Source organism: Hippichthys cyanospilos, chromosome 15, assembly GCF_059441005.1.
Source record: "Hippichthys cyanospilos isolate Australia breed blue-spotted pipefish chromosome 15, RoL_Hcya_1.0, whole genome shotgun sequence".
Classification (NCBI taxonomy): Eukaryota; Metazoa; Chordata; class Actinopteri; order Syngnathiformes; family Syngnathidae; genus Hippichthys; species Hippichthys cyanospilos.
Genome location: NC_142383.1, coordinates 14,143,682 through 14,170,390, shown reverse-complemented (window position 1 = coordinate 14,170,390; position 26,709 = coordinate 14,143,682). Strand labels below are relative to the sequence as shown.

At 38.7% G+C, this 26,709-nt stretch overlaps 2 protein-coding genes across 3 annotated transcripts in view; one reads left to right on the top strand and one right to left on the bottom strand.

The window, feature by feature from the left end:
- Positions 1-3,635: 3,635 nt before the first annotated feature.
- Positions 3,636-10,263, bottom strand: LOC148411804 (BCL2/adenovirus E1B 19 kDa protein-interacting protein 3). The gene is made up of 6 exons (XM_088435174.1): positions 10,059-10,263; positions 6,032-6,182; positions 5,516-5,597; positions 4,697-4,770; positions 4,382-4,531; positions 3,636-4,245 (listed from the first exon to the last, which is right to left on the bottom strand). The coding sequence occupies exons 1-6, from the start codon at positions 10,093-10,095 to the stop codon at positions 4,197-4,199; spliced, it is 543 nt and encodes a 180-aa protein (XP_088291300.1). The 5' UTR covers positions 10,096-10,263; the 3' UTR covers positions 3,636-4,196.
- A 5,737-nt stretch (positions 10,264-16,000) lies between these two features.
- The window catches only part of LOC148411803 (uncharacterized), a 38,185-nt gene continuing 27,476 nt past the window's right edge, over positions 16,001-26,709 (top strand). For both annotated transcript variants that reach the window (XM_088435171.1, XM_088435170.1), the window contains exon 1: positions 16,001-16,273. The gene's annotated coding sequence lies outside the window, so the exon portion shown is untranslated. The remainder of the gene's footprint in view (positions 16,274-26,709) is intronic.

The following is a 26,709-nucleotide window of genomic DNA, read 5'->3' as shown; positions in this document are numbered from 1 at the left end:
GACTTTGAGAGAAATCCAACGTCCCCCACAGAGAGAAGATAAAAGTACACGTGGAGGACATTTGTGGCCCACTGCAACATGAGTGCATGCAAAAAAAAAATACCAACACATTAATAATAATAATAATAGTTTACATGTTCAAAAGGAGTAGAAAAGTTCAAGAACTTGTCAGGTCCTACACCTTATTTTCTCTCATATTTAAATTCTAGGTAAATTACACATAGTAAAATAATGTAATATGTCATAAATAAAACAAAACAAAAATACACACCTTTTAATCCACTATTTTCTACAGAATAATAATTTTATACATGATTTATAAATTTAAGTAACAACATTTTTCTTTTAAACCTTTCTTTGAATATTTAAATACTAGGTAAATTACACATAGTAAAATAATGTAATATGTCATCAATAAAACAAAAATACACACCACTTAATCCACTATTTTCTATAGAATATTAAATTTTATACATGATTTATAAATGTAAGTAACAACATTTTTCTTTGAAACCTTTCTTTGAAAAGTGTATATAATTCTCATTTTTTAGATCCATTTTATGTGTATATATATATATATATATATATATATATATATATATATATATATATAAATTTAACCCTAAAAATAGCAAGTTAATTTTTTTCCTTCTGAAAAAAATGCAAAAATGATGCGATTAATTTTGTAACATTATGGTTTTCTTTTTTATTTGCTCAAGGCCCAAACTGTTTTCCGAGTTTGAGGCTCACTGCGCTGTGATTGGTCGTTACCTGAGCTCTGAGCAACTGTGACGTCACCTTCAGTCGACGGCTAGCGGCAAAAGGGCCGCCGCCCGTGACGAATAAAAACTGCTTATCGTTTGTCATATTTCACAGACAAAAACAATATCAATCAGAATACTGTTTTTCGTCTATCGGGGTTCCATACAGCATATTTGAAAAAGATTCTTTGACCTGACGGATTCCATACAGCCCAGCACCGTTGCAATCCGTACATCACCGGCATGTACGTCTCCCTGGTAAAGACATTAGCTTACGACATGGCAGGAAGCGGCGAGTACATTCGGTCCGAAAGTAAAAACTGCTGAGCCGGCGCAACAAGGCCGGGCGCTATCCTCACTTTAGCACATGTGACTCGCTTCCTTCCCGCTGAAAGCAGCGCTAGCTTGCTATTCGCCGCCGTAAAAAGATGCACTCCCACAGAGCAGAATTTCATAGCTATTACAATTTTACGTAGCCCACGCGTGGCGCCGGAACGAATTATTTGAAGGGCTTATGTTCTCCGACGGGGATGGCGAGCAAAATTCTGGAGGGGCCACAATTTGTCTTTCTGGGGGCCGCGTTGTGTAACCTTCCTAGTTGATTTTATTGCAAATCCGCAAAGTGTTTCGACGAGCATTTGCACGTGCGACTGTTTAAATCTTCCGACTAAAGCGCTTCCTGTTGCGGCGGGAGATGTCAGCGTGGGAATGTACGGCGAGAACGTGCGGAGAATGAAAACCAGCTGCCCGCTCGCTCACCTTGTTGTTGTCTACGTTGCGGCCGAGACGCCGTACATCAAACGTGGCTAATGGCCGACACGCTCGTTCGGGCTCGGACCGCAAAAGGTTGACAGCCAAAGCGTTTCGGGTCTCTACTTTTCAGGGAAGCAATAAAAGGTCCGATCTTTGCCTGTTCAGAGAAACAACATGCTTTAATGGTGACCTTTCAGCCGTCATCATGTGTATTGTTACAATTTGCCTTGTTTATCGTAGTAATAGCACTTTATTGCTGTAATAATACATTCCGTTCTCATAATATGAACATATTCCGATGATGGTAAAATTTATTCTGGCAAAATATGGACTTCTTTTTTTGTCAAATAAAAAAACGTTTTTGTAAGATTAGTCTCCAAACTACTATTTTTGTCATATTACAAAATTAATTTCTCAACAATATTCATGTATATATTATGATTCTCATCTCCCAATATTACAGTATTATTTCAGTAATAATAGATGTTTTCACACATTATTACAGCATAATTCCTATAGTAATAAGATATTATTTCTCATATTATACATGGATTGTTCATGTAATAATACATCATTCTTCATAATATTTCAGCAATATTGTAATATTATAAGCTCTTTTTGAAGGCATCTCTAGAATAGAATTTTTTTCACATATTTCTCATAATATTACATCATTTATTTCTTGACTTTATTCATGTATATTTTATGACCCTCATGTCCAGAAATTACAGAATTATGTCAGTAGGAATACACATTTTTTTTTTATCACAGGATAAAAGCACAATTCCTATAATAACAAGATATTTTTGTCTCATAATATTACTGGATTATTCTTTTAATAACAGATCTGTTTCTTCATAGTATTACAGCATTATCGTTATATTAGCACTTTTTCCTGATAATAAAACATTTTTTTTTCTCTTTATAATGTTAATGCAACTACAGAATTATTCTCAATAATAGTATTATATCTTTATTATAGTAAGCATACCTTTTCTCTCTCATAATATTACTGGATTATTCCAGTAATTTCATTTTATTTATATCAATAAAACAGATTTCAATATCCCTGCATTCTTTGTCTCGGAAATGTTCTAATAATATTACAAAATTATTTCCGCCAATAATTTTCCTCATACTATTACAGTAGTCCTGCAAACAATTTTCTTTGCCATAATATAATGACAATATTTTGGATATAATTATTTCAATGATTTTTTTAAAATTGTAGTCTTATCCCTGGAATGATGCCGCTTTTTAATAAAAATCATCACACTATGGCAACCGACCTTCTCTCGCGATATAACTTTACTGTCCTTATCGCAACTTCACATATTATTTCTTGTAGTCCTACTCGAAGTAAATCACTTTAATCTTCCTGAGAAATGTGACTTTATCCTCGCAGGAAAGGCTTCTCGGGGTTTACGGGAAAGCAATAAAAGGTCCGATCAGTGTCTGGTCTGAGAAAAAAAGAAGCTTGTTAAAACAGAGGAGGAGGACTGAAGTGAAGGAAAGAATGACGAAGGCAGATGGCATCCAACACACGGGAGACAGTTAAAAAAAACACACACACACACAAATAAGAAATGCAAAGAAAATCCCCTGAGGCAATTAAGGCATATTTCCCCCCAATTATAGCGTTGCCTTGAGATAAGAGTCATCAGCTTTGACATGCAACATTTTCAGATGTTCTGAATGGTGACAGAGAACTGACACATAATTTAAAACAAGCATTGTTAAAATTGATAGCATCTGTGTTGTACAAATGGTGCAGCAACACATGTAAACCGACATTACAACAATACCCACGGGTCGATATTTATTCATCCTTTGTGAAAGTTGATTAAGATTTCTGACACTTATTTAGTTACGAAACTCTTCTTCAGTCGCTCAAAGGTGCGCAAAAATAGGAACATCTCAATGTTTCGTTGGATTCTTCACGTTCTATTTGATTATATCATCACTGCATGCTTGTATAAACAATGGAATACGTGTTTGAATTAGAAATTCGTTTCGATGCGGGAGATTAGGTTTAAATTGATAATTTTTTAAAATTCTCATCATTTCCAACCACATCTAATAACTAGAACAAGGACTGAATAAAAGAGCCAACACGCACTCTGAGGGTTTGTAGGAGTGACGTTTAATGGGATCATGATTGTCTTTGGGGGAGGTTAAACATTTAATTGGATTAAGGGACAAAAAAAGTACAAGCGCTCCTACGTTGACTCTCGAAAACTACACCCTGCTTTAAATAAATGACAACGGGGAGGAAAAAATAGATTTTAGCTGTATGGAGGGTCATTACTTGTGACAAATGACAGATTTTTTTTACCTCCCCACCCCCAAGGTTGTCCGAAGGGCTGGCATATATTATACAGACATGGTGTCCTCTTTTTTTGTGTGTGTGTTATTTTTTTCCCTTGTATCATCTGGTCTTCTCTCTGATTAGTCTTTAGAGGCTAAAGTGACCTCAGCATGACTCATTTGCCAGCACCCCCCCCCCCCCCAACACCAAGCCCCCTTAAGGGCCCTAACAACATGGCTACACATATGCGCTCTCACACACACACACACACACACACTCGCAGACACACACAGTAATAAACACAAAAGCAAACAGGCGAGGTACTATGGTTGTGACCTTACTGGGGAAGGGGCTAGCTTAGCCTGGAGCTAATGTCACAGCGTGCTTGTTGTGGAAGTGGCCAAACGTTTCCCGATGTAGATTCTAGAAAAAGAAGAAACAATTATTACTCTTGTTACCGAGACAGATATATAGATTCAAAAATACACTTTGTATTTTTAAAATCACGCACGTGTTAAAAACAGCATCGCATGCTAAGGAAGTTAGCATTAGCGCTCACCCGATGCCGAGCGTGAGGAGATGGGAGGCCAGCAGCGAGGGGACGAGGACGAGGAGGACGTCGGACGAGAAGATCCCTCTCTTCTTCATCACCTCCGTTTTGCGGATGCTGAGCGAGCTGGACTGCTTCGGGTGCTGAAACACAAACTCTCTGCGCGAGACCGACAAAACGTCACGTCAAAGGCAACGATGAGGAGAAATGTCCACCCTGTCGGTGTCCATTGAAAATTGTTTGTGACAATGATGCAATTCATGAAATAGAATTAATGAATAGACATTGATAAATATTCTTTTTTTTTATAGGGCTTTTTCTTACTTGGGCGGCATGTTTTCAGGCCTGCTGGACCAGTCCCACACCCAATCAGTGTCCACTCTCCTGTCGTTCTCCTCCTGTTAACATCACCACAAAGGAATTATACGAACATATCTATTTTTCTATCTATAAGTCCGTCCAATCTCCACATTTTGCTGCCTACTGCATATGCGTATTAAAATTACACAGGTTTGAAATAAGCGGGTTTGTGTCGCTGTTTGCTGTATACATTTTAGACTTTGCGCCTCATGTAAATACGTGGACGGCGTTCCACATGTGGGTGAGACGTACGGTGCTTTAAAAGGCAGTCAGACATTTCAAGCTAATACAAAAAAGGCCATTAATGCATTATACATTCATAACTGTAATACGACCACCACAACTACTATTAATAATAATTAGAATAACTGTTAATTATGTCATTGACTGTCACTATTTCAGTGCCATGGACGAGAATTCTCGTTTTTTAACTCATTCAATGCCAGGAATGTGTTTTCAGGTTTTTTTTTCGATCAATCTAAGATACTTAACTCATTCAATGCTCGGGACGTATTTTGACGTTTTTTTTTAAGTCATTCAGTGCCAGATACTTCACATATTGAAAACTTGAAAATACGTCCCTGGCATTGAATAAGAAGTATCTGGGATCAAATGTCTAGACTCTTAAAAAAAAATAATAAATACTGTAGCTAGCTAGATAAATGAGGTAGCTAGTGTAGCTAGCTAGCTAATAGATATCTAAAATTGGAACATCTATGCTAACGTACACATAAATATGTCAGTACGGTAATGGATAATAGCGATTGTTATGATTATTTGCACCTGTATGGTGATACAGTCACTGTCGGGGTCACTAGGTGGCCTGGGGGAACTTGTCGACAGCGGGGTCCCAACATGCGGGGGGCTGCAGACAGTGAGCAGAAACGATTACACATTATATACAATAAGATCCATTTATGTAAATAAAGTTAAGAATGTGTTAGAAAACTGTTAATGTATGTATCGTGATGTCATGCATATTAAATTGGCAAATTAACAGCATCCCGGTAAGAAACAAGAGGGCAAAAAAAAAATAAATCTGAAACTCCTCTTCTGTAGGAAACCTGACACTTGATTCGCCTTGAAAGCGGCCGCTGGTAGAACAGCAGGTGGCCAAAGTAATGACTGTGAGAGTAAGGTCAAAGGACACAGAGGAGGCGTTGCGAGAGTTTTTTGATGGTTAATCTGTTAATGTTCCAATGACTTTAGTGCATCCAACTTTTGGACGTTTCTGCTCAAACTATCAAGAGAGCAGAGGATGTTAACGACGTGTTTTGTGATGCTGAGCCGAGTGGTGACCTGTCTCGGTTCCTCTCACACTCCAGCTGCGCCTCCAGCAGGATCCTCTCCAGCTCCCCCTGCAGGGCGGAAGAGATGCTGTCCTCCTGCCCCATTAGACTCTCCCTGCGGCTCACGGTGGCGATCAGATCCTCCAGTTCCACCCAGGAGCCTACACGGAGGAAATCCACAGAGGTTACAAAATATAGGGCTGAGAGAAGGAGGAAAAAAAATGGACCAAGTTGGGTCAGTCGACTTTAAAACTAGGACAAGAACATTTTTGAAAATTTTTCTCTAGAGATCTTTCTTCCTAAACGCATGCAATGTTGCAAAGGAGGCCACAAAGATCACGCCGCCCCTCGACACACACACACACACACTCCCACACTCAAAAAAAGTCAATCCTTCTCTCCATACCCCCCCTCCTTATTAATGTGATTTAGAAAAAAAAATCTGCAATTTTTTTTACCTTTTTCTCCAAGTTGAATGTTTAAGTCTTAAACATCATGTTCGACATAAATTTCTATTAATCATTACCATATTTTCCGCACTATAAGGCGCACCTAAAAGCCTTAATTTTTTTTTAAAAAGCTGATGGTGCGCCTTATAATCAGGTGTGCCTTATATATGGATCAATATTGAGATTGGGATTCGTAGATGGGAAATGAACTGATAAAGTAAGCTTTATCAGTCCTTTAGTGTGTTTACAGTTGAACAAGGTTGCTCATATTGTCATTGAGTTGTTATGCTATTGAGAGATTGGAGTTATTATTTGAGTTATTATTGTTATTAATTTGAGTATTACTATCTTGTGATTGAAAAAGTTTTAAAAGATGTCATTCGTTGAGGGTGCGCCTTATAATCCGATGCGCCTTATATATGGAAAAGGTTTTAAAATATGACATTAATTGAGGGTGCGCCTTACAATCCGGTGCGCCTTATAGTGCAGGAAATTTGTTACTTATTGATTAAATACCAATATTAATCAGAATGCCATGTTTCCACTAGCGCTGCCTGTATAATACCGAGAAGAAAACCGCAACTTTTTCCTTTCCTCCTGACTGCGGCGTTAATCTCGCTCGGTCGGGCAGAGATGCTTCTGAATGCATGCGGGGCCATTGAGAAGCATCATTGAAAATCAAATGAACACACAGCCATTACATGACTGAACGGACACAAAAGGTTCACGGGGTTCATTCACACGCGCGCACACGCACGTACACACGCACCTACGCGCGCAAGTTGACGGCGGTTCGGGCGCGCAGCTCAACGGTAAGCAGGCCTGACAGCATGCTCGCTTACGTAAGATCTTATTTCTGTTGGAGATTAGCCATTCACCCTCTTACGTCCGCCCTCTCGTTGTTTGTGCACAACATTTTCAGCCAATCGCGGTCTTCCTCCACTTACATGATGTCGTGTGTATGCTGCGCGCGCCATGACTGAGCACAGTGGACCATTGAAGGGGAGGGAGGAGGAATCTGTGCCATTGCCCTAGTTTGGCTTTTTTTTGTTGTTGTTGGTCCCTACAGAAGAGATTTATGACATAACCGCTTGGCTGATCTATCTGCAGCAATTCTTGTGCTGCATCGCTCAGTCGTTGGGGGACATCAAAGAATTTATGTAACTCAATGGGCAGGGCCACTGCTTTTTTTTATGTTAAATAAGCTTTCATTTGGATAATGCTTTTTTTTTTTTTTTTTACCAAAAATGTCCTCAAAGCAACTTAAAACGGACTTATTTTTAACGTAATGATAATGTAGTATCTGGAGAAATCGGCATGAACCGGGATCATTTCCAGGTTGAATCACGCAAACCTTTTTTTTTTCTTGAGCCAGTAGAATATTTCATGACAGATGGAATCAAATTTTACAAGATTTTATGGGGCCATTTTATCGATTTAACAATTGAGTGAACACAGAGTGATTAAAGAGTATTTTAAAAAAAAAAAACATGGGCAGAATAAAAAAAAAAAATTAAAAACATTTTAGCTGTAAGCAGAAGAATTTACATATTTTATTTTTTCTTAACATTTTCAATATATTTTAAAATACTGTATATAAAATGTTTTAAAATAAATAGCGAGATTAAAAATATATTTTATAATTATTTAAATATATATAAATGAATGAGAAAATTCAGAGAATTTAACAAAAATAAAGTTAATATTTTTACAATTTAAAAAAAATACATTTAAATGTAGTGGGAATAAAGTTGTAATATTGCAAGAGTAAGTCTAGTTGTAACTAGTTGTTTTATGTTCAGTATTTTTCTTCAGGTGAAACAGCTAAAATTAAAAATTCCGTAATTGGAGAAATTGTTGATTGATAATCATACTTAAGAAAAAATAAAAACATTCATTTAAATGAATTTTAGCTCAGCTGGGGGCGAATGAATTAAAATCCTACAACTATCAATTCCGATTTTAAATGAATAAAAACGTTTTTATTCAATTGATAGTTGTAGGATTTTAATTCATTCTCTGCCAGCTTATTGACTCATTCTGACTCATTCATTCTCTGCCAGCTGAGCTAAAATTAATTTTTCGTTGACATAGTTGCCAATAGCCTTCAATAAGTTAACCTACTCTTTGCCGGCCTAGTAAAAAAAATGCATTTTGACATATTTAGCCGTCAATGGGAGTGAATGGGTTAATCGATTGAATTTATTGAAAAATAGACTTCTTATTCTATTCTTCACATACACACTAGTAATATATGAGTAACTTTATTACATTATATTATCACAACTATTGCAAATCACTTTTTATGTGTATTTTCAAATGGAATGGATTAGCATTAACGAAAGTTTTTTTTTTTTTTTTAACCCCAAAACATCTGAGTGTAAATGAGTCTCTGTGTGGGAAAAAAACAACAACATATTAATCGTGCATAAATTCTATCTTAATTTCAATGAGAAAGCTGTGATTGGGGGGGCCTTGGAGGTTGGGGCGCTCGCCTGCAAGCAAGCTATAAGCGTTGAGAAATCTGTGCATCTTAATTGGCTTACTGAGATACACGCAGGTGATTCAGCCAATCCGTTTACATAGCAACGCTTTCAGTGCTGGCAACAATGGCCAGTACGCTTGTGACATCATTTTCATCACATTATTGCATTTTCAAAAATGTGTATCGTTAAATAAAATCAATATGTGAGTAATGAAGTACATAAATGAAGATATTACAGCATATTGTGGTTGCAATTCAAACTATTTGTTTAGGGATAATAAAAATCAAAAATTAAAGTGATGGTAATCAAGTACACTGTACTTTGTTATGAGTCCCTTTTTAATGTTTATAAACATATATATATATATATATATATATATATATATATATATATATATATATATATATATACATATGTATGTTTATAAACATTTTCCAAGTAGCATCTAAGAAATGTGATATTAAAGCAATCAATTACATTAACAATAATTCGGTAATTCATTATTTAAAATAACTGCTTTAGGAATTAGGTAATTTATAACCTCGAGTCATCGATTATTTAGAGTCATTGATGACCTTCGTAATGAAGCAATTTATTACTTTAATACTTAATTGATTTCGGACAAAGCATTTTTAGAAACTCCTTTAGGCAAACGCTTGCAATTTTTCTTTTTCAAATATATAATTAAGTACCAGAGAATGAATGTTTGGACTTGTAAAAAATAAATAAATAAATAAAAAATAAGTCATTGGGATTGAATCAGTCAATAATATATTGTTATCATAAACTGACACAAAATTGTTACACATTATTTGCATAGTTAAACCCAAACTGTTTTGATTCAATTTTTTTTCCATAAAAAAAAAAAAAAAAACTTTATTGTATTGGGTGATTCTTGTTGATGCAGTGTTAATTTTTTTTCTTTTTTATATGAAAAAAAAATCTACTCTAATATTATGAGGAAACATTTTTTAATAGTCTTTTAAAATGTTTTATTTTTTACATTTATTTAAGTATTTACTCTAAATGCAACAGGTCTATTTGATGCATCATTCCAAAAGGCACGTAACGACGAAAGAGAACCAAGGCTGTCATCGCTCACCGTAGAGGCTGTCCTCTGGCGTCTGCTGGCCGGACATGCTGGGGTCTCGCTGGGATTCCGAGGGGGGGGCTTCCTGGACGAGGGCTGCAAGAGATGGCGAGGAAGGACTGATTCCCTCGGGGCAGCTTTGTGCCTGGCGGAAGCCTAAAAATACCAAAATAAAAAAAAAAAGGTCCCTGTGACTGGACTAATCCACGCTAGCGCTGGCTTGCACCCTCCCCCCTCCTCCCTCCCTTCCCTCCAGCCACGTGTCAGCTAGGGCTGATGTAAACAATAACAAGCGCACGGACCAGCTGCCCTAAAAAATATCTATAAACGAAAATGGCTTTTGAATCTATGAATGAGTGCACACCAGCAGATACACCGCTGATGAGTTACATAATTTATCTGGAGCCAGATCAACATCAGCGAGTGAGACGAGTCCGATTTTTTTTTCTTCTAATTTACACTTAAATGTCAGGGTTCCATAACCACCATGTAACATTTATATGAGCACTGTATTTTCGATATAAAGCAGAGAATTGACGTCCCAGCTCCTTGCAGAGGATAAATAATTTATGACTGCGGGCACTGTCGTAATGAATGTCTGAATATGTTGTGGCAGAGTTTAAAGCATTCTATAGGTTTCTCATTAAATGTTAGCAGTAGTATGAAGCAAGTGTATGTGTTTAATTTAAAAATACAGTACAAGTGTGTCACTCTCACAAGATTTATGCTTAGTTTGACAGTCAACTGTAAATGCGAGTTGCAAAAAAACCCTCACCCCTCAAAAATAATGATAATAAAGCTATGTGCAGTATTTATAACACATTACTAATGCATTCAATCTGAAAGACATACTTTTACATATTTTTAAGGGCCCAAACATTTCTGGTGATTATTTCTACAATCTTTGTTTTTCTTCGTTCGAACGTTTGGCTAAAGGAGGGTCTAAAAATGGCTGGTACAAAAATGAATTAAGTATTACAGTATTAAAAAATTACTTTATGAGTAAAGGAATCAATTACTTTATTACTCAATTACTTTAGATATTGAGGTAAGTACTTTTAGTCCTAGTTATGGTATATAGATAGATAGATTAGAGATAGATAGATAGATAGATAGATAGATAGATAGATAGATAGATAGATAGATAGATAGATAGATAGATAGATAGATAGATAGATAGATAGATTAGAGATAGATAAGAGATAGATAGATAGAGATAGATTAGATAGAGATAGATAGAGATAGATTAGAGATAGATAGAGATAGATTAGAGATATAGATTAGAGATAGATAGATAGATTAGAGATAGATAGATAGATTAGAGATAGATAGATAGATAGATAGATAGATAGATAGATAGATAGATAGATAGATAGATAGATAGATAGATAGATAGATAGATAGATAGATAAATAGATAGAGATAGAGACAGACAGACAGACAGACAGACAGACAGACAGACAGACAGATAGATAGATAGATAGATAGATAGATAAATAGACAGACAGACAGACAGACAGACAGACAGACAGACAGACAGACAGACAGACAGACAGACAGACAGACAGACAGACAGACAGACAGATAGATAGATAGATAGATAGATAGATAGATAGATAGATAGATAGATAGATAGATAGATAGATAGATAGATAGATAGATAGATAGATAGATAAACTGTATTGCATATCTCTGGACTCTAAAATTATTTTTACAGATATGTCCTTGGTATTGAATGAGTTAAAACAATAAAGACAAATGCAAGCGTCGGCTCATCTATTCATCACACATGAAACAAAATATTTGACTCCCTATCCACTTTTGAAAGTCAAAGTCACATCTTTAAAAAGAAAAAAAAAGGACTTTATGATCCCACGAGGGATGAGCCGAACCACTTTTAACGAGGCACACAAACAACCTTTAAAAAGGAGTCGTAATGGCTCCATGTGTCCTTTCGAGTATATTAACGATTATTATGTACCAAGATTCACAGGCTTAAAAAAGAACCCAAAAGAGTAATAGTTGCCAATTTCTGTTCATCTATCATTGTAAGACATGTTCCAATACATTTAAAAAATATATATATTTTCTTTGTCAGATTGCAAGTTAATTGTGACTCAACAGTGCCACGGTTGGCTGCAGAAAAGTACTGCACTCTCTTTTGCATCCATTGCGTTATTACCTCATTCACTACCATTGACGCCTATAGACATTAAAAAGAAAAATATTTAAAAATTTGACCTGGGCTGGCAGTTAAACACCTTGGCACAATTGAAAAAATTTCTACGACTGTATTTTCCGCACTATAAGGCGCACCTAAAAGCCTTAATTTTTTTTAAAAATTGCGGTTAAAATCAGTAATGTCATTTTGACATTGAGCTATTATGCTATTGAGAGTTTAGAGTTATCACTTGAGTTATTATTCTTATTACTTCGAGTATTACTTACTAAATATGTCATTGCTTGAGGGTGCGCCTTATAATCCGGTGCGCCTTATATATGGAAAAAGTTTTAAAATATAATCATTAATTGGGGGTGCGCCTTATAAGCCTTATAGTGGGGAAAATACGGTATTCCCCATATTTTAGGGTACTTCGAATTCATATCCACAACGCAACTGACATCGAATGTTAACTTTGCTACGGTGACGTCATCGGAACAGCTCCCGCTTGCAATTCAAGTTCTGCTTTACATTAGCGCCTGATTGCATTTTATTATTCGGGGATTTGATTCCTATTTTCTTTCATGATCACAATTTTACTCTCTCTAGACACTGTCATATTGAATTAAACGACTTGTTTGTATCGGCGCACATTTCCCAGCAATAAAGCCCATTCTGATGATTGTGAGTCTTTGTAATGATATGCATTATATTCCTAATGGATTGCCATTTAGGCACCGAGCACTTCTGCCCCCCCCCCCCTTTTTTTTCTTGGCATCTCAAATTCCCTCAATTGATTATTACCAAAAATGAGGCGCGAGTGAAGTGTAAATGCGGAACGCCCAAGAGATATGAAATCACAATCTACACAGGAATATTAATGTGATTCCGGTGATGGGGGAAGGAAGGGGGGGGGGGGTAGCAGTGAGGTGGGGGGGGGCGATAAGTGATCGCGGCTGATAAAAATGGGATAGGATGTCTCACTTCTGGAGGCGTTTAGGGGAAGATGTTATCCATCTATGTGAGTGTTGTCATCGCACAATTCGGGTGACGGCGATATCAGGAAGAAGAAGTTGACGAAAAGCTACTGGGAAACAAGGAAATGGTTTTTTTCTCATAACTTCCCGATTTGCGCTTGAATTTGGATGCAAATTGTCCTATAATCGACAGATTAGCCATTGATGTGAGTTTGGACCCATGGGAATGCTCTGAAAATACAACAACCGTTAACAAAATAAACGTTACCATACTGAAATATGTATGAACACGAATGCTCTTATTTTGACACAAAAAGCTTTTATTTTGAAGTTGTTCCTGGAAGTATGTCACAACAAAAGTCATGACTTGATATAAATAACACAACTGTGTTCTGTTTGTGGCAGAATTTAGCAGCTAGCTAGCAGGATACATTTAAAAAAAAAACAACCTGCAGTAGACAGTATTAAAAAAAATATAAACAAGTAATGGAAGAGGAACGTAAAACTTAGGATAACGAGGGATAAATTTATAAATAGTATAGTGTGATGTAATGTGATAATTTGGTTTATAGTATATACGTATAAGGATAGTTAGCTGGTTATATAAAAGGTATATGTATATATTATGTCTGTACAAACTTTATATTTTTTGATGTACAGAACATGTTCAAAATATGTTTGAAATAAAATCATTCGAAGAAATTAGGTTGCCCTTTCAAATAGCCTATGGCGATTTTTTTGTTTTCAATTAAGTGAATGGTCAAATATTGGCAGATAAGACAGACAGTTCGTAAACACGGCACAAAAAACAAACAAACAAACAAAAAAAGGCTATACTCTGCAGCTAACAGGAGCTGTATTTCCATCTGCACTAGACCGTTATTGTGTTGCACGCTGTAAAAAGAAAACATCTTGAAACTGGAAAATTTATGTTAGGCATTGTTTGGTATTACAAATTTTGCAAAAAAAAAAAAAAAAAAACAGCTTGAAGCTAGAACACTTTGCCTCTCAATTAAAGAACTGTTCGTTATTCGCCAAACTAAACACTTCGTTCAGAGAAGGCACAACACAAATATAAGAGAAAACAGAAACCGACCATCTTTCTGAAGTCATGTTTAAAAAAAAACAAAAAAAAAAACAACAAAAAGCGCTAAGGACAGATTTGAATGAAATGAGGCTTGGCGTCTGCCCGGTCAAAAAGGCGTAAAGCGGCCATTACGAGTCAGTCCAGACAAGCAAATTCACTTCATCCCCTAATCTAAACTTTGTTCACGTTGCCACAGCACTCATTCATTTCGCATCCGTGGGCGCATACATCAAAACAACTGATATGAAAGCTGAACCACTGAAGTGATGTTTCCATGCGGCTGGTTATTGAGTGCCCCCCCCCCCCCCCCCCCCCCCAACACGTCTCTATTATCCTGCTGGTCACGCTTCTCTGGCACTGCTCCTGCTCATATGGGAGATATCTGTAAAATAATCCCACCTGTCTGTTCCCATCTACGTCGCCCTCTATCCCCTCTACTGGCCGCTTCATGCCCCTGTGCAAAATTGAATTCAATTTCCTGTAACTTAAACAGGGAAAAAATAGTTTTCAAAGACACATTTTAAAGAAGCAATCAACTATTGGACATGATTTATAATAAAAGTAAACTATAAGAATATTGGAAAAAGGAACTTAATTGAATTCATGTGCAGCTCATTTTAAATTGCACATCTTGGCCACCGGGGGGCACTACAACGCAAACATGCAAATTCAAATGAGGAAGTATAGTTTTGTTTCTTCTGGTATTACTTTGACTCTTAAGTCTTCTTGGAGGATAAAGAATACTGTATTTGCCTGTTAACATTTTTTTAAGTCTACATGTGTTGCTTCACCGTTTGTGTGCAGGAATCAGTTATTCAAAGTACAAGTATTATAAAACTGTGACCGATTAAGCTTATCTGTTTTTTTTGGTCGTATTTAGCAGTAGATGCTATTATTTTGTCTTCATTTGTTGATTCAATCATTCTTTTATGTACAATAAATACCGTCGACTAAATATGTAATGTGCTCATGGCTCAGGTGAAGATCAGCTTGTGAACATCACATGACCAGCAGGTGAGCCGTGATTGGGTGTTACCTTGAGCACAGGTGATGTCATTCTCTGATATTTATTTAATTATGGACAAATTATTCATATTTTACTGCTGAAAATGGGTATATAAGTGGACTATTCATTCTAGCTAATGGGACATTCTTAAAGCAAACTCTTTGTTGTTGTTTTAAGTACACAACATGCCCTTCACTTTATTTTCTGTAAAGTTTGGCAGTAAAGATTAGCTATGAGCTATTTCTTTGGATTGTCTATTATATTCTCATTCAAAATCATACTCATTTTTACTTCAGGAAGATTTTTGTAAAACTGGAACGCATCGATGCCACTTCCATTCGTTTCAATGCGGAAAAACGCTTTTCTACGCAGTATGAGTAAATGTAATTGTTTTTTGAGGGCTATTGTGCATTCCTCTTCGGTTGACCTTGGTGTCCTGCCAAGCTCCTCCTCGCCACTCCCTCCCAAACCAAATGTCCTGCCCCCTCGCCACTTTACCCCCCCCCCCCCCACTTGCTCCCTCCCCGCTGCAGTTTAACATACTCTGCTTTTTAATTCAACTCCACCCCCCCTCGCTTTAAAAGGACACAGGGGAGGCTTGCGTGGCGACACCCGACAGGAGGTCACGACGGATGGAGCGATGTGAAGTGGGGGGGGGGGGGGGGCGTTGGTGATGGAGGGAGGAGGACGGGAGAGGAGGGAGGGAGGGGGAAGGCTGAGCACATGAGAGGATAACTGCCTGTTTGCTCACTCTTGTCGTCTTGCTCCCCCTCCTGTCCGTTCACTTCCACTCGCAGCGCTCCGACCGCCAGGCAGCCAGCTCCCAGGGATGCCCACCAAGGTCCCCACGTGAAGGGGAGACCGAGGCGGGGAGGGCTGGGGGGCGGGGGACATACGACGAGACGCGAGACATCCGGAGGAGGACGGAAGAAGGCGGCGGCGGGAATAACGAGCGACGCCGGAGGGATGCGAGGACCGGAGGAGGAGAAAAATGTGGTACGTGTGACTCAGTTCGGCATCGCCGTGGCAATAAGCCCAGCTTGCTATAAGTAGCTTCTCGTTTGGACAATTAGCATCTTTTGCTCCCTTGTTACGCGCGCGTGCTTTTCTCCGTCATGTTTCCAATCAAAAGTGTCACTGACGTGCGTCGAGGTATCATTTTTGGGGGGGGGGGGGGGTTCCCACAAGAGGGGTCATGTGCTTGTAGCCTGCTTGCTCCGCTGCCTTGTGTTTGTTGCCGCGCGCGTGTTTGCATGTGCGCAAGAGATAACAGACTTTTATTGCAGATGCGGGTCTTATTTTCTGAGACTGTGCAGCTTTACGGGATGCTCCGACGAGCGGGATGCTTTCATTGGTGCAAGCTTTGCAGATTCCGGCACTGTGCTTCCCTTGCATATATGTCACTCCTCGTGTGTGTGCGTGTGTGTGCGTGCATGTGTGTTTAAAAAGGGGGGTGTTCGCAAAGTTTCGCAAGGGGAGAGAAAACACAGACTGAGGGGAATCCCATTAGTATAGTAATACCGTTGTGAGTGTGTGTGTGTGTGTGTGTACGGGCTATGCTAGGTGGTAGTGAGCTATGCCTTTTGAAATTTTTCAATTTACAATTACGGATTTTAAATGCTCATTCAGCTTTCTTTAAATTGTGTTTTCTGACAGAAGCTCGCGCAAAGCAATTTTGGACTAAAAAAAAGAAAAAAAAAGACTTTAAACACTGTGCCATCTATGTTTCTCATGTTATATCATATTAGCAACTGCAGGAGATAGATTGTAAATAAAAATAACAAAATGAAAGACAGTCAACGTTTTACATAGGAGACACTATTGCACAATTTAGTAATAAGTTGCCTCATGTTCTAATTGATTAGCTCTTAATTTGAAAAGAACTATATACTTTTCCTGTCAAAAGTATTTCATTCGTTTTTTTACACAATCTAGCTTCTGGTTTTACAAATTTAGTAAAAAAAATTTCACGTCATTCGTACATGATATATTTTTTGCCCTCTTTTTCAAGAGGGTAAAACTGGCTGGTAGTAAATAAATTAAGTACTTAAGAAATACTTTATACATGCATTATTTATTCAAGTACTTTAGTTGTATTGACATACTGAAAGAATTGATTATTTTATCTATTTATTTTGAAATTTAATACCTAGTGGTACTTAAGGATCGAAAGGAAATGATTACCGGTACTTTAGGTATACTTTAATTCCGAAAGTAACTACTGAGTACTTTAGGACAAACAATTACTTTGATTTCTAAATCAATCAATTACTTTCCTTTTAGTACTTAACCTTTGTGCAGTATTTTGTCCAATTCTTTAATCTTTACATCAATGGGAAACCATTAAAAGAAGAGTTTGGGGTGCTGAAATTTAACCCAGATGATGACATCATGTTAAAGTTTGAAATGGCACAACAAACTTAGTTATCACACTTCTTCGGATGTGCAATCCCTTGGCTAAAATATTGCGAGTAAAAAATGGACACGATACTGCACACTGGTTGAGTATAAATACGTTTTTTTTGCATTAATCGATTTTTAAAAGGCTACTGTATTTTATTTTTAAAATGGCAGCTAACATGGTGCTTACAAAGATATGTTACTGATCTGGCCGTTTGGACGAGGGCCTCAAGGGTCACAACCTGCACAGCGTACTCAGAGCTAAAAATACAAACGGCGTGGGAGCTCTCCTTGAAAAACAACAGAACAAATGAACAATTAATCGAGTAAGGATCAAATGATTGCGCTTACTTTGAATTTCCTTGGCGCGAACGTTGACTCGTGCTGTCAAAGTGTGCTGGTCGCAATCTATTAGGCCACTTAGGAAGGAATTTTCCTATCAAATACGCCATTGTTGGTCCATGACGGGCAGATGGGACAAATCTATGCTGGCGCTCGCATCCCCGGAAAAAGTTGGAAGCCATCCGGACTTCCTTGGGGAAAAGCGGCGTGATTAGAACTGTCACTCAAGCGACCCTCTGTTATTTCACATGGCGAGGCAAATGAACACAAATACTCATCTTAAAATGCAAAGACGAAACATTGTTTGCCAGCGAGGCAAGATAAACAAGCGGCGCGCGCGGAAACGCTACAAAGGCGTCGGAACCTCTTCAGCCAAATTGCCGTCGTGCCTTCCAGATATCCATTATTTGCAGGATTCCAAATTAAAATGCTATTTGAACTCCTTGGCTGCAAAACAACGCGCGTGTGAAACATCTAATGATTTTTATCCGCCGTTATGTTCAAAGCCAAAGTTGAGCTCTCAAACATTTGCCCATACAGACGCGCGGAAGACACGCGGCGTCATTAGCATTCACCCGGAGTGCTCCAATTATCACTTTCCTTACGCTTCTGTTTTTCTCTCCATGAGTAGCCCGGGGGAAACATTTGGCTTTTTCAGCAGCTAAATGCTCCGCTATGTTGCTATCTCCTTTCGATAACTTTCCCTGGGCTTGTTACTGTCGAGGAGAAACAAAACCCGACAGGCGTCTATTGTCATAAGCCGCGCCTCCTTATCTAACAATCCCAGCGACGTCATATTTTTGTTTAGCTAAAGAAGGATCAATCAATGGTTGGTGAATTCAGAATGAAGTTATTAATGTTATTAACTCTTTCAGTGCCAAGTGTTATCCCAAAAGCCAACCGCAGAATACCGGCCGATTTGGAGCACTTTGACGGAACTTTCAAGGTCGAGAAAACTTTGTGTGGTATATCTATGTACACATAGGTGGTACCATATGAAAGATTGGATTTCATTCTTTACCTTGAGGAAAAAGTATCATTCTACCTCCTACTGTTATTTGGTAATTGCTGTTTGAAAATAGGTCATTTGAGTGACACTAAGCAATTTTGGACAAAAGGACAGAAATGTACTTTTTGTGAAAAGATGTTTTTTCTGCACAACAGTGACATTGAAATGAATGTATTTTGATTCGTGGCATCTGAAACATCTCGGCGGTTCTTCCCTTTATTGAAAACATGGACAAATACAATGAAAATGTATTTTTGATGGAAAAATATTTACACTAATACAGTGCTTGATTAGCTTAGCATTAAGAGGAGGGCTGCCAAGTAGTAAAACAAGTAGTTTTAGTTGTTGTTTTGTGACTCGCACACAACCAAAGTATTTTACACGTGTTTTATGAAAGGTAACTTAAAAATGTAATTTTTTTTTTTTTTCCGACACCATTCGAGGAAGATTGATCCGTCAGCCACATGTCAAGTTTTGACGCACAGATGTGCGTTTTCATATCGGCCGTATTCTTACTTACAATAATTACCGTAACATGACGAGCTAGAGGGCAAAAGTCAGTTGGCTAATAGCAGCTTGTGTAAGCTGAGGTTGTTACGGCAATATTGTCAATAAAAGAAGCGAGCAGGCTGAACCAACGTCCGAGTCCATCCTTGTTCACACACAGGAATATTACTAAAACGGAGAGGATCATCTTAAGGTAATGATGTCTTCCAACGATTCAATTAAGAGTGCACCGGGTGCATCTGACTCGTTTATTAATTGCGGTCTTTTGGCATATACACACAATCATAAACTTCGTGGAACACAGATGCTACACAACTGACAATGTGCGAAATCTGAATCACACTTAACCCGCACGAAATCTATAACTTCGTGACGCAAGGAAATATGAATTTAGGAAGATGAGATTGATTTAGTTTTGCTATAGTTTTTACACGTTGCCAAAATGTTGGTGCGTCTTATACACGGTAACATAGAAAATACCAGAATTTGACGCCCAAATCAGGTGCCTTTTACACAGCTGTGTGTTATATTTCAGGGAATTACGTATATTCTTCAAAACAGAGTTCTCTTTCAGGCGTTTTTTATTTGTGGGGATGCCAGAAAAAAAATGACGAATGACAATTCCATTCATTTCAATGAGCAAATATGAGTTTGAGACGCAAGCATGATTACGTAATAAATTCGAAGTAGCAAACGGAATGACTTTGGTTCCCTTTGCGGGATTTTGCATTACAATGTCGTTGCCGGTTGTCAAATAAAACAAGCCCACCTCCCCCGTGAGGCTTGACAATGCTGAGCTGACAAAATAACAATCTGCAAGCGCATGCCCAACCACGCAAAGGCTCGGCGTGCGTCGCGGTTGTAAATTCCTGCGACGGCAGCGCGTTTGCCGGGCCCATCACAGATCATATAGCTTTTTCTAGTTCCTCTCCAGTTCCTCCTTAAACGCCCTGACACGCTGATGCTCCTGATTTAACACTCCGCTGAACCCGAGCCGTGACATTTCCTCTTGCGCCCCCCCCTACCCTCCCCCAGTCGCCTTGTCTTTTACCGCCTCCTCCATCACACTTGGTCGAACTTCTCTCGGTTTGGTCTCGCAACGTCACTAAATATAACCGCGCGCGTCTACCTCCTTCCTCTTCCGCTAGCTGCCGCCTCCTCCGAATCTCGGCGCTGTCTGGCAAATCAGCGCAAGGCCAGACGATACGATAAGACGTTTTTTTGTTGTTGACGTTTTAACGCAGCAAAGGCACCTTCTGACCTGCGCAAAACATGTAGGCCGCAGACGTGTTACTCGCGTTAGCTTAAACGGCGATTCTCAAATTGGGAGTCGGCAAAATCATTTGCTCTCAAGTATTGTTGTGTGGTTGTATCATTTTTCAAAAGTGGATACGTTCTTACGGGACCGACATGCTAAGAAAACAAACATGTGTCTCTGATGTAGCGCCTGTGGGTATCAGGCAGCCCCTAAGGAACTCATGAGTGGTCCACAGACCTGTTCTAAAAATAACTCACCAGTGACAGGACATTCTGATTGTATAAAGAGTTTTTAAGACATTACATGTCACATATTGACATGTATCCATTGGCAGTATTTTGGCCATTTTTAGATCATTTTCTACCTCATTATTCTCACCATATTTTAGACAAGGCATGGCGCATTTCTGGGAGTGTGATAACTAAGTGGACGTGCCATGTTGAACGTTGACATGCTGTCACCATCTGGGTGAAATTTCAGCTCCCTAGTGTCTTTTTTTTATGCTTTCCCTTTCATGTGAAACACCTTTGATGTAAAGACAAAGGTTTGGACTTGGATTAATAGCATTCTTCATTGATACTAATATCATCAAAGGTGGCACACTGGTTAGCACGTCTGACCTTACAGTGCGGAGTTTGTATGTTCTCCCTGTGCCTGTGTGGGTTTTCTACGGGGTTTTTCCCACAATCCAAAAATATGCATATTAGGTTTAGGGGACACTCTAAATTGTTTTTAGGTGTTATAGTGAGTGCAAATGATTGTTTGTCTTTGTGTGCCCTGTGATTGGCTGGCAACCAGTTCAGGGTGTACCCAGCCTACTGCCCAAAGAGAGCTGGGATAGGTTCCAGCACCCTCGCAAACCCTCATAAGGATAAACGGCCAAAGAAATGGAAGGATGGATGGATGGATAATTAAAGGTAATTTTAGCTTATTTCGTATTTAAAAAATTTGCGTGCCTAACATGTTAAACTATATTCACTGAATACTCTTAATTGTCCTAATGAAAGAATAGTTGTTGTATGTACACTATATGAGTATGGGCCAATGGATTGAGGAAACGGTGTAATTTTCAGTTTTCGTTTTTTCTTCGTTGGACATAGAGGAACAATGTGCCGAAAAGCCAAAGTCAAAATCTCGTTTCGCTTTTTTTCTATGAATTTTTGAACACCATGGCGCATTTGAGAAAAACCCAAAGCAAACTATCGCAGCTTATTATCCCGTTAGAGTCTGTGTTTCGCGTTATCATGGAATTTTAGGAGAAAACGGCATGAAAAATGAATCGACACAGGTTCACCGTCTTTGGCATAGTTTCTTCGTAGGTTAGCGTGGCCGTAACATTTTCTTGCTCTCTGGTAAAATTTGCGTTTTCACCAAGTTGCCCGTATCCATCTGTACCTGAGTGATTGATAAGCAAACAGTCAATGATCAGCCCAAAGTAATTTGCGGGAATACCAATTCTGATCACGATTAACCGGTTGATTGACTATTTAACCATTTTACGTCATTTGGTATTACCTTTCCAACAAAGTTAACCTGAAAATGTAAATATTTTTTGTTACTATTTTGAACTTTCTTTTTTGTTTGAAGAAATGCCCCAAAACCTTTTAAACATTGGCAAATTTTTGCCGATTGTAAAAGCGCTATCATTACCAGCCTGATTAAAGCAGCGGGCTGATTAATCGGACAAGCCTGACTGATGACCACTTGTGGCTTGTGAAAACTGAATAATGGGGGGAAAAAAAATGAAAAAGAATCCGACTGGGAGGTAGTAAAACAAAGGCGTCCCATTTTCGGCATGTCCTTGGTGGACTCTTGGATGATATTTTCCTTGAAACTGGAGCATTTACAAGTTTAAAGAAAAGTTTTTTTTTTTTTAAAGGATTTTAGGGATCTGCAGAAACCCTGGAAAGTTGCCCAATTCCCAATCGTTCATCCGCTGTCACTTTAAATGCAGAAGATGAGTCTTTGAGGGAAATGAGACATGACCTCATAGCATCGGTAGTAGGGATGGTGACAGAAGAGCCTCCTGTGAGTGGTAAGCAGCAGGCGAGCAGGCTGTGGCGAAGCTTAAATAATAACCTGGGAGAGTTATGAGCCCAACTGTGGCATTATGCGCTTGCACACCTTCTTCCTCCCGCCCGGTGATTTATCTCCAGTCTGCCAATAAACCTCAACATGAAAATGTCACATGTAGGGAAGGGCTGGCCTCGGCCGCGGGAGCCAGCCTAGGTGCCATTAACGGGGTCCACATTCATTAAATTGTCAGCGTAAATTTTTTGATCTGGAGGGTGCTTTGCAGACTGCGAGGGAAGGAAATGCGCAGAGGTGGGAGCGGGAGGTAGTAATGGCGTGTGGGGAGGGGGGGGGGGGTCATGTGAAATTGCGTTGTAGCATCGGCGGGAGCGAGAGTGATACAAGTGGCGCGGCTGATAAGAAGATTGAGGAGAGATAGAAAGGAGAAGATGGGGATGACACCGTCGGGAATGAGTAAGGGGAATGGCCGTGTGACTGGCGGGATGGAGGCTCCGAGGCAAATTTGTCAGGGTGAAGGTTGAAACGGATTTTTTTTTTTTTTTCCTTCCAAGAACACGGGACAACTTGAGAGATATGAGATAATAATGAAAAATCAGAAGGACGGCAACATGGTTGAAGCCAAGAAAGATTAAAGTAGAAAATCCAAGGTCGGGAGACTGTCTATTAAAGCAGCAGGCACAAATAATTGGGTTTGCCAAGCTACCCCTACAGGGAGGTAAAACTTTTTTTTTTTTTTTTTACTAGGAGACCTTGGTTATAGACAAAATTTCGTTCTTTCAGCGGTAACAAACAAAGATTTGTACCAGAGTTGGAACTTACACACACACACTCAGTTAATAAACTCATAAATACAGCAAACCCAAACTAATTCTTACGAGATAGTAGTAAATAAAAGGACAAGTTATGATCCCAGAACACTTAAATATGATTTTCAACTCATTTTACAAAAAAAAACTTCCAACAACCCAGGCTAAACTTAGCTCCTCCCAGACAAACAATGTTGAATTTAGACCTTGACATTAATTTATACTTCCCTAAAAGGCAGAGCTCTGGTACCACCTTGTGGCATCTTACAATATTACAAAAATAACAAAATCATGTAAATAGTTTTGAAGCGAAATACAATTCTATACATTTTTGGAAAGCTCCTCGTCCGTCTAATCATCTTGCTTTTTTAGCCATTATATTACGTGATCAAGACGCGCATTTTGACTTGCGTAGCGAGGCTCAAGTGACACATTGTTTTCAAAATAAAATTGGTGACACAGATCTGTCCCATCCTGTCCTATTCGATTTGCTACTACTCATGTCCATTCTTCGGCTCACAGGGTGTAGTGCTATCAACCTATCAGTTTTTTGAACTATGACAAATGCAGAATGTTTTCTTTTCAAAATAACAGCAAGTTAATTGGAACATGAAGTACATCAATGCTAAATTCTGTTACAGCGGCTCCTTTGCAAGATGTTGCATGCCTTTATTTTGTTAAGTTTTAGTACGATGCGGATCACTGATCATATTCCTGCGATACGAGCAAAATATAAAACTGAAACTGTTACACGACATATTTTCGGGGGTTAGACATGGATGACATGTCTCGTTTGTGCCCCTCAGTGCTGGTTCGAGGGGTTTTGAAAAAAAATGAATTACACAGGGGGTGTATGACTGAAAAAAGGTTGAGAAACACTGATATCAATCACATGTAGAATCTGTTGTTCTATAATTATCGTCATTAACTGTTTTATACTGCTACTAATTCCAATAAAAATTGCAATCCCTCACTATCCAAGACAGAGATGTACAAACTATTCCGATTTGGCGGACAAGACTCTGCTTATCGGTTGGCAGATGGTCAAGCGTGTCATGTGTGTACTTGGTGTTAGCCGTGTCCTTGTTACGCGGTACAAGCCACAGAAGCCAGGCCAATTAAAGCGTCTTCAGATTGGAAGTTTGCGCAAGCACTGCTCACAGCTATAAAATCAAACGCTGCAGCGACGCTAGCGCAACACGAGAATCACATCCTGCAGCTTCGCCAATATTACGGCCCATTAAAGTAGGTGATGCGGGGTCGCCATGGCAATGATAAAGGCGGTATTCCCGTATCATGCCATCAACATGATGGCAATGACGCTATTCTGAGACCAAATGACCGCCATTGCTGTGAAATTGCTGTTGTTGCTCCCAAGCAGGTAGGTTAACCTCGCTAAGTATGCGTTCCTCGTATACCCTCGTCCTTGTACCCGGGGATGATTTAGTACTCTAGGTGAATCATCATAAGCGGCTCATCAGTGATAAGAACATAAAATAAACAGGAATCCCCATCATTCATCCCTAAATCCATTAGTGTAAACGAGTGTGCGCGCATTATATTTGGCCCGGAGGCTGCGTCTTTAATCATTGTTAATCCCAATAAGTGTGCTTTTTCGCGGATGTGACAAAGATGCTCCCCTTTGCGAGGTGCGGCGGGAAAGAGAGAAGCGTAAATAAAAGTGTCAGGCCCTCGGGCGTCGCTTCCTCTCTCGCTCTCACAATGACCTGGAAGCTGCGAAGGCGTCACTAATTACCCCACCTGCAGACTAAAAAGGGGAGGAGAGCGGAGAATTAGCCTGTCAGTTTCGGAGAGGTTAGTGGTTGGCACAGGTGGCTAAAGTACTCACAAGCTGTACTTAAGTATAAGCGCAGATGTAAAAATTAAGCTGGTAAAAGTAGAAGCGCTGAATTGACTCCTTTTATTAGAGCACAGGGAGTTTCATAGAGTCTGTTCAAATCCATATTTTCAGAAATATGTTTTGTAATATATGCTATTTCTACAAAGTTGTCAATTATAGTTTGATTAAAAACTAGGTTTTGATTACGCAATGACAGTGTTTTCAAACAGCTTGAGTCATTTCGGATATAGTTATTCTATCCACCGCTAGGGGTATCAGAATTTACTTTATAACAGAAAGCTAGCTGCACCATATAGATGGAAAATTTCCGATAAACTACACAGAATATTCAATGGAAAAGCCTCAAACCTTCATTAAACAAAAAATGGAAAAAAGACATTTGACATTTGTGATGTCACAGCTCCGGAAATACCCAAAGAAACGAGGACGCTAGATTTAAACAGCCTTTAAGTAAAAAGTGCAGAAACATTTTCTTTTACAACCAAGTTGCTTCAGTTTTGATTACTTGACAATGGGGGAAAAACTTTTTTGCACGCAAAAAGGTTCCCCTCTTTTATTGACTTTCATTATGTTTATAAGACAAAAAACTAGCAAGCACAGGCTCTGGCTTTTATGCTATCAAAGCATTGTTTGCTAACGTTGTAAACGTACTAACAAAGAATGCCAAGCTAGCGGATGATGACAACCGACAAAAAAAAAAAAAAGAAAATAACTTACCTGTATTCTTTTTTTATCAGATACAAATTTTCAAGCTGAGGCTGGCCGTTTTTTGGCTGACAAAGGACAATGCATTCACCATAAATCATTCTTGGAGCTGACAACATCTAACAATTCTCTTAAATAAGGCAAATGTGTTGCTGCTGTTAATGTGCCTCGGTTTACACTCCTCCATGCCGCCGCTATCGCATTTTTTTCCCCGTTTTAATACCCCAAGATCTCAATCAATCAAGATCTCTGTTTGCGGGTCGTCATCCGAAGAAGTTGGAAAAAGTAACAAGATTATTTTAACAAAGTGAGGAGTAGAAAAAACAGATATTCATTTTCAAATGTAGGCAATATAGGTAGATAGATAGATAGATAGATAGGTAGATTATTTTATCAATGATGAATCGATGAAACACATTTGAAAAAACATGTTTTAAATCCCATACCTTCATTAAAACAGTAGGATTTTTCCTCAAATTCAGATTTTTTTTTTTTGGTTACTAGTTTTTC

What these genes read in the sequence shown, in the direction of transcription:
- LOC148411804 (XM_088435174.1), bottom strand. Translation starts at nt 10,095, where the DNA reads ATGTCCGGCCAGCAGACGCCAGAGGACAGCCTCTACG. An exon ending in CCTGAAAACATGCCGCCCAA is followed by an intron (nt 4,532 to 4,696) that starts GTAAGAAAAAGC and finishes GGTCTCGCGCAG; the next exon opens with AGAGTTTGTGTTTCAGCACC. An exon ending in CTCCTCACGCTCGGCATCGG is followed by an intron (nt 4,246 to 4,381) that starts GTGAGCGCTAAT and finishes TTCTTTTTCTAG; the next exon opens with AATCTACATCGGGAAACGTT.